The sequence below is a fragment of the Pseudoliparis swirei genome, chromosome 11 (genome assembly GCF_029220125.1).
Source record: "Pseudoliparis swirei isolate HS2019 ecotype Mariana Trench chromosome 11, NWPU_hadal_v1, whole genome shotgun sequence".
NCBI lineage: Eukaryota > Metazoa > Chordata > Actinopteri > Perciformes > Liparidae > Pseudoliparis > Pseudoliparis swirei.
Genome location: NC_079398.1, coordinates 483,070 through 491,790, shown reverse-complemented (window position 1 = coordinate 491,790; position 8,721 = coordinate 483,070). Strand labels below are relative to the sequence as shown.

Sequence of the window (8,721 nt, the reverse complement as noted above, 5' to 3'; positions counted from 1 at the left end):
CGATTCAGTTTGTACAGAAAATGTTTTTATTTATATTATTTCACCTTTTGTGGTGTAAAAGATGGCACTGGTATAGAGAACAAGTGTTTTCCCCCTAAAGGCTCAAATCAGTCAGGTTTCACCTTTCACAAAGTTAAATGCAGACTTAATGTTACTCTCAATGCTATTACTACTTAACTATTACTATTTAAATGATTTGTTAATCTTTGTTTTCAGGGACACTAGGACCTGAAGAGGGAGCATTGTTTGTCATGACTGGAAAAAGTGAAAATGAGACATTGTGGAAAAATAGCTAAATGGTAGATCCAGACTTTGTTGTTAAACATCAAGGGTTTACACTTGTCTAGCTAGAGACAGGAGCAGATGCAATGTTTTGACTGGATCCTTACAGCAGAACACGGTATCATGTGCCTCTCAGTTCAAGAATCGCAACTATAACCATTTGGTTTCATTAAGTTTTATAAATATGAACTTCGACAGCTGTTCTAGCTGCAGCTTAGCTTCTGTACACATTAAAAACAAAGCTCTTTGGTGTAGTTACATCTTCCTCAAAAAAAATATGATATAATGCTCAATAATCAACACTTGGTTTAAAAAATTAAAAAAGGAATAAAATTATGTTATGTGCTGCAGCCCAGTTTAGTTTTTCCTGCTGCTTTTGTCCCCCGAGTCAGAGGGGCGTTCCCTCCAGCAGCCTCAGCAATAACATCAGGCGTTGCCCGGCCCCAAGAGAGCTTTCGAGCGACGTCTTCACAAACTGCTGAAACGCAGCTAGAGGCAACAGCTGCACCTGCCCCCCGTCTCTGGGTACGCTCAGCAGCAGGAAACCACACTCAAGTCATTGAATGTTGCACATGAAACACCGGGATGGAAAAGGAAAAAACATGCGTGTTAAGATGAGCCTCTGTCTCTAATTTATATGAACTGTAAGCATCGGCTAACGCACAGAGAGACGATTTAAATGTGTTAACATAAATATGTTACTGCTTTTTATCCCTGTACAATATACTATGTTGACAGTATCGATAGGTTTTCTGACCAGGCGATACGCCCAAATAAATAGCAGCAAAAGGCAAAAAATATGGTTTCTGCTGCCAACGCCGATGAGAAAGCTTCTCTACGTAATTGTTGGAGGCTTTTCCGTATCTTGGGTCATTGCCCAGAGGAATGATGATTGTTTCCTCCCGTTTAGTCTCTCGGGCTCTATCACCAGCACATGTTACTGTGCCAGGTACTCCTTGGCTTTTTCCAACCCCTCCTTGAGGAAACTGATATAAGTGGACGTTGAGGGGTCCTCAAACCCACCAGAGAAGCTGAACGTTGCTTCCTCCTCCGGTTTCATGGCCGTCTGGTCCAGGAAGAAGTTGGCGTTGATATGGTGGACCTTAAGCCAAACACAGGAAGTAGATGCAAGTTTTAAGTCTGACTGGAAATTGTTCCTTCTTTTCAATGAAAGATTGTGAACATTAATAAGTACCACTGAGATGGAACACATTTCCCCCTGACCTTGCTCAATCCAAGGTCAAAACAATGATTGTAACAACAATTATAAATGCTTCAATAAAATAACTTTACTTAACAGAAAGTGCATGCAGATAAAAAGAGTACAATATTTACAATAGTTCCATTGGGCAGTGCCACCATCATCTCCACAGGGAAGTTGTACTTCTCCAGGTGTAATCGGGCCTTTTCACTCAACACAGGGTTCTGCTCATCAGTCTGTTTAAAAGCACAACATTTGAACCTGTAAATGGAAAATTAAACTTCTTTTCAGTCCGCTAATCACTGGCTGAGTGGCTCTGGGTGTTCCGCCGCTCTAACTGCTCACCTGCATGTTCTCCAGCTCTCTGACCAGAGACCAGCTGCTGATGAAGCTGTGGTTGAGCAGCGCCAGGACGGGCGAACTTTCCAGGACTGTCTCCCGGAGAGTTCGCCCCGAACCTACAGAGGTGAGGAGGAGACACATGTCGAAGAAGTTCAAAATGTAAATTTGAGCTAAAACGCTAAACTAATGATAGTGAGCAGAGTGAGTCGGTACTGTGAGCAATATGGCAATCTCTTCTGAACAAGGCTGCAGCCACAAAGCCGCTGAGTCTATTGAATAAAGATGAAGTATACTTTTTATTTGTAAGAGGAAAAAGTATTCATTCTTTTCAACGTTGAAAAGTATCCATGCTATATGATATGTAGAATTGAGCTAATCTTTACTCATAATAAATTGATAGAATGGCTTTAAGAGGCTTCTAAGCAACAGTGAAGGTGTTTCCACTGACTAAAGACTACAGTAACTCCATATTTCCCAACCAAGCGCCCAGATTGTGGAAGCCATGCTTGAAAAAATGCATCACTTATATAAATGTACGTCATCGATTGGATGTAGTCCATTTAAGCAACGGCCATACAGTGTTCTCACCTCAGCAGGACTGGTCGTCTAATGCCCCCCAAAGCAGAATGGAATGCACCAGTTTATTCTCCGCTTCAGCTCGCTCAAAGGCTTCTGAGAAAGGCAGGTAGGACACCTGGGAGGGAGTAAGATGAGGATGTAACGGTTGCGAAACCCCCAAATTCAAGCCGACAATGTGTCGAATAAATGCTTAATGGGTGTTCACCTTCTTGAAAGGGTAGAGGGCGACCTCTAAGCGCCGGGTGGCTTCTTGCTGACTTATCTCTGAGGTCCAGTGGATGTCCTCAAAGACGAACTGGATCGGCTCACCGCTGCCATCCCGACTGTCGATGATGTTGCCCTCCTCATCCATGATGATGGAGGGTGTGGACGGGCCCGTGGACTGCAGCTCCAACTGTGAACACATTCAGAACTTTTTGTACAATAGCATTTTTTTGTCATTTATTTTACTGAGGAAAATCTGAAAAAATATCGTTGACATATTTCTGAGAGAATTTAGCACATTAATCATCTGTGAAATGTTATGTTTTAGGTTAAAGTCCATTCAGAAAGCGTGAAAATGACTCAATGAGGCATGGAAATTAAAAGGAAATTGTACCCGAGCCTAATGGTCCTTAACAGGTTTGATCACCGAAAACAAAAAAGGAAATTTAATTAAGAGGACACGCTGTGATGGAAAGTAAATGAGACAAATCTCCTAACACCCAAAAGGTTATAAATTGTGCTGAATGAGTTTTAAACTGCCTTAACGACCGGGAACTAAATCAGGAGGTGCTGGAATATCACATAAATAAAGAAATAGAGACACTAGTCTGGTCTGAAGTGTCAATGCATCACTTCAGCTGTACCTGTGGCAGATATCCGATGTCCACCTCCATGTTGCTGCTCTCACTGGCCCCGTACAGCCACTCCATGTCCACATTCAGGGACCTGACACACAGCAGGATATATTGCAATAGAACTACAGGATGCGGAACGGGGACTGCGTGCACCAAGCGAACAATGTGTGTGTATTCAGGATTTACCTGTCATTGGGGACGTGGAGGTGAAAGCTGCGGACATGAGATGCATCTTTAGAGAGAACAACGTTGCCGGTGAATTTTCCCGGGGTGAACCAGAAGGGAAAGTCTGGAACATCATTGAGCTGAAATTCTGCATGAATCCTGACGAGGTGAACAGAACGAGGAGTTGAGTTTGTACCACGAGAGGTGTTTTATATGTATTCTGTTAATATGTAACAGGAACACTTTGTTATAGCCTTCTAGGAGACAAAACCAGCCATTTTGTATAATGTTATACATGAGCAACCATCAGTGGTAGATTGATTATAAACTATCCAGGCAGTTATAGACTGTCTATTTGCTAATGTTACATAACATGGAAGTGCCGTTGTAAGTGAGGACTGTGTAAAAACCTCTTCAAATTCAGACATCTTGTATTTGAAGCTGCAGCTAAAAAGCACTGCAAAATGTCAGAAAGTCAAACCTGAGTGAAAAAAATAATGAAATTCAGCATGTTGTATAGATCTGGGAGTTTCTTTCATTTACAAAAGTGGCTCTCCAGCATCTGACAGATCTCACATTTGTGTTTTGACTCCAACAACAACAAATTTAAAAACAGGGACGAAGTACTTGAAACTGCATTCGTGCGGAATAATAATACAACATTGACATCAGAGTGAAAAGGACTTAGGCTGAGCATGCTGATATTAGATTGAAACCAGTGGCTGCCTGCCAGGGACAAAATACAAATTGATAGAATGTTTTGGATATTAGTCAGCACTACTGTGAAGTATACATAATGTTGTAGTCAATGGGTTTGGAGGAGAAAAGGCACTTCTACGGCCTTTTATGTCTCCCCCTAAATTGCTTCTCACCTGAACACAATGTCATAATAAAAGTCGCTGCTGGCACGAATGCAGACGACTGTGCCCTGAGGTGCAAAACGTGACTTGATGAAGGGCCGTGGGTGGAACATACTCAACAAGGAGTGGATGAGAACCTGCGGCAGGATGAGAACAGCTCTCAATATACGGATTATCACGAGGCTCTGAACACTGGTGAGTTCTTAAAATACCTCTTTGCCCTTTGGTGAGGGAGAGTGGTAACGATTGTTGGGCAGGTACCCGGTGAAGATATTGAGCTCGCTAGGAATCACCCACCACGTGTCGCCCACTTCCCCCTTGTTCTTTGGGGGCAAGAAGGCCCTAAACTGGCTGGCAGAGAAAGAGGAAAAAGGCACTGCTGGGCTCTTCCATGAACGCAGCCCACTCATTGAGCTGTGAGACACCTGCAAGACCAAGAAGCAAAAGAAAATCAATTTATCACGAGTGAATTTTTCAAAATTAAAAGAACTGTTTCTACAAAAAATATATGTTACAATAGAATCAATCTAAAATTATTATTATTATTAAGTTTATTATCTGCTATTTCATTATCAATCAAAGTCTTGGTTGCTTACATATTTTTGAATGAACTGCATAGACGAAGAGCTGACGTGGACAGAGAAATTGTATTGCAAAAGTAACGAATATTAATTCCATTAATTCTAATAATCTCAAGAATCTTGAGGTGAGGATTTTTATTTTTAAAAGATCCTAGTAATTGTGTGACTATATTTAAAACCCTTGACGCAAACTAATCTGTGATTACTAGCCAGTCGTCAAGAGAGAGAAAGAACAGGGTGGCCTGGTCTTACCCCGAGGAAACCATCTTTGCTCTTTGTCATAGAATCGAGCAGCAGAGGCTGCATTTTAGCTTCCACGGTTAAAGTCTCTCCATTGGGGTCATGGGTCACTTCCTCCTCAAAATCCACTGGGGGTGTAATTCCTGTTAGGAAGCCACAGGGATCACATGCAACATGGGATTATAGGTATTGAAAAAATGGGACATTAGGTGAGAAAGATAATGTGATTTACCTGTGAGTTTCTCAACAATGGGTTTAAACTCCTCCGGACTGAGATACAGGTCATGGTTGGTATCCAAGGAGGAGAAGAGAAAAAGACCCTCTGCACCCAGGGTTCGAACACTCTCTTCCTATTGAAGGGGCACATGCGTTAGACTGACCCTTATTGTGAGTTCACATGCTTCAGGGATTTTCGATGCATCTTCAAAATTATGACAGTGATCTTTCTCGTCACATAAAACACAGATATATATATATGTATATAGATATATATATATATATAATTAAAACACAGTTGTAGATGCGTGGTCTTCGGTTAACGAGTCCTACAAAAATATTTCCATGTTACTATCATGTGTTGTCCCTGTTGTCAGAGCACTCATTCAGCCTCAGCCTTGCCCTGGTTGGATAAAGATCAGCCCAGAGGCCACAGATGTGTTTCTCAGACTGACTGTGCCAACTAGCGTCTGTACAATGGAGGAAGAGGGGGAGGGAAGTACAAGAACAATTTGGAGGACCCTCTGTAGCAAACAAGAGTGGGTTTACACAAGCTGTGACTCACATCCACCTCCCCTAATAAAACACCATGGGTGGAAAACTGCAGATGTGGTGTTTTGTGGCGACTGATGTCTGACAAATAATGACCCTGAACACACCTTCTTGGGAGATTAGCAGTGAAATATAGCAACTACATATTCCAACAGTAGTGTGATAGTACTCACTTAATATAGGGCAGAAAATGCACCTTAAGGTTAATGCAAACTTTCTATTAATACAGACATTTTACATTTCATTTACGTTTTCTAAGCCGTTTTTAAATTATTTTCAGTTGTTTTCAAGTTAGCATCACTAATTAATTTATAAGACGTGTGTAACGTTATCACAGATCTCACATGACGCTGGAGAAGCTGGGCATCCTGATAATACTTGATCCCAAAGGCGAGAAGAGGGACAGCGGCGAGTATCAGCAGCGTCCAGATCCCCCTGAAGATCCAGGACCCGGAGCTTGGACTCAGATGCCCGTTGCGCTGTGAAACGTTGCTCTCATCCTCGGGGATTATTTTATCCACGTCTGCGGCCATCCTCGACCTCCAACACAGCTATTTGGACAAAGACATGATCGTCGGATGACGTCCCCAAAAAAGCCACAAGAAGGAATCGTTCAGTATAAACTTTCTCCGTAAAAGTGTTTAAACTCCAGCGGCACCTCCGTTATCCTGTAGGCGGATACCGCGCGTCTGTTACGGCCGTTGCAATCACTGGCAACAGCTGTGAATTGTTAGCTAGTAGCAGCACAGATTTATTATTTCCCACATGTTATATAGAGCCATATGGAAGTGGTAAAACGCGTCAAGTAATAAAGTACTAGCAGGTTAGCCAGGGTTAACCCCGGTTATTCAAAACAAAAGCACGGTGCTATCCTCTGCCGTGTTTCACTAGGTTACATACATTTTACCACTTGGTGTTTTGCTCACAACTTTGCAATTATGTCCGATTTTTGGAAATACATTATTTAAACGTTTGTTCCGGCCACGGAATGCTCATTAATTTCCCCAGTTGCTGACGTTACAGCATCGATGACTTTATTTTGAAAGCAATAACCGGAAATTGGCATTTACATTCCCTCTAACTTTGTGAAGGTTACTGGCACAGTCGCCACATTTAAAGTGGCAATGTTGCATTGTTCATCCAAGGAATGTCTGCGAAAAAGCCTCAATTACATGTTTCTCTGCCAATGCACACTGTTATTATTGTGTTCGTTTCATGTTTACCAGTGGACGGGTCAGTTTCTGCTAAGCCTTTAGCCTTTCCACACGTCCACGATGTTGTTGTTATCAGAATCAGAATAAGCTTTATTGGCCATATGGAATTTGACTCCGGTTTCACTTACACTCAAATCGTCCTACATGCATGTAATTTACACATTTAAAAATAACAGGACGCATTAAAAAAAGACACTGAAGAAAACAGATGAGCAACAAAATGTACAAAATAAAACATAAAACAACAACAGTGGCAATGAGCGGGAGTGTTAGTGGAGAAAGAAAGTGGTGATAGTGCAAGTATGTGGATGTGTCTGATTAACTGTTCATCAGAGTGAGGGCCAGCGGGAAGAAGCTGTTCCTGTGTCTGCTGGTTTGGGCGTACAGGGCTCTGTGGCGCCTACCAGAGGGGAGGAGTTGGAACAGCTTGTGTCCAGGGTGTGAAGGATCTGCAGTTATCTTTCCAGCCCGCTTCCTGACTCTGGAGGTGTTCAAGTCTAAGATGGAGGGCAGGCTGGAGCCAAAAGTTCTCTCTGCAGACCTGACTACCCGTTGTAGTCTGACTCTGTCCTGCTTGGTGGCCGATCCAAACCACGCAGTGATGGAGGAACAGAGCACAAACTGGGTGATGGCAGAGTAGAACAGGATCAGCAGATCCTGAGGCAGGTTGTACTTAGTGAGCTGGCGCAGGAAGTACAACCTATGATGGGCTTTTTTCCTGATGTTGATGTTGGAGGCCCACTTCAGGTCCTGGGAGATTGAGGTACCCAGAAACCTGAAGGTCTCCACCGCAGAGACAGTGCTCTTGAGTATGGTGAGGGGAGGTAGTGTTGGGGGGCTCCTCCCAAAGTCCACTGTCATCTCCAGTTTTGGGCTTGTTATGCTCCAGGCTGTTTTGATCACACCGGAGGACCAGCCATACAACCTCCTGTCTGTACGCAGACTCGTCACCGTTCTTGACGTGACCCGGTGATACACCCCGCACAATAACCAGAGTAAACTGGAGCCAGAGACTACTGTACCAAAATGAAAATGGTTTTATTGACGAGGAGACTATATTCTCACAGATAAAAGTGTACAAACTAGAAGGTGAGTCATGTGGCTTCACAGTCAGGGAGGTCATTGTAGAGTTAAATAAACATTAAATAATGACACAGAAAACCAAATAAAATGCAACTGTTCACGGCAAACATACAACAATAAAATGCCCATGTATGATTTCTAACACTGTTATCCCCCCTTCAGCCCAGCACAAAATCCAACAATATAAACCTAAAAAGGCCCAAGCAATTGACCAATTTAAAAACAACACTAACAACTCATATGCCTAGGAAAAACAGTGGTTGCTCATTTAGACTGTTGAAAAACTAAATAAACACATTAATATAGAATGGGAAACTGAACATAAACATTTCATAAAAACATGCATTGGGAGAGTATAGCTAACTCTATATTGGTGAAGCAGACCCCTCCCCGAGTTGGAAAACCTGCACATGAGATTTCTGGAGTACAGCGTCCCTCACCGAACACAAGGACTGATAACACATTTATGATTTACTCAACAATGAATTTAAAAGACTCAATCATATAAAATCATGCTTTAAAAAAAATTTAACAAAAGAAAGGACAACCTACCAACTTAGTCCCCCA

General features: G+C 42.4%; 1 protein-coding gene across 1 annotated transcript; it reads right to left on the bottom strand.

The window, feature by feature from the left end:
• Window positions 1–3: 3 nt before the first annotated feature.
• Window positions 4–6,619, bottom strand: selenon (selenoprotein N). The gene is made up of 12 exons (XM_056426534.1): window positions 6,202–6,619; window positions 5,322–5,439; window positions 5,102–5,232; window positions 4,481–4,693; window positions 4,281–4,405; window positions 3,430–3,567; window positions 3,253–3,334; window positions 2,610–2,798; window positions 2,414–2,519; window positions 1,829–1,941; window positions 1,618–1,719; window positions 4–1,384 (listed from the first exon to the last, which is right to left on the bottom strand). Exons 1-12 carry the CDS (start codon window positions 6,388–6,390, stop codon window positions 1,220–1,222), a joined length of 1,671 nt encoding a protein of 556 aa, XP_056282509.1. The 5' UTR covers window positions 6,391–6,619; the 3' UTR covers window positions 4–1,219.
• Between the last annotated feature and the right edge of the window lie 2,102 nt (window positions 6,620–8,721).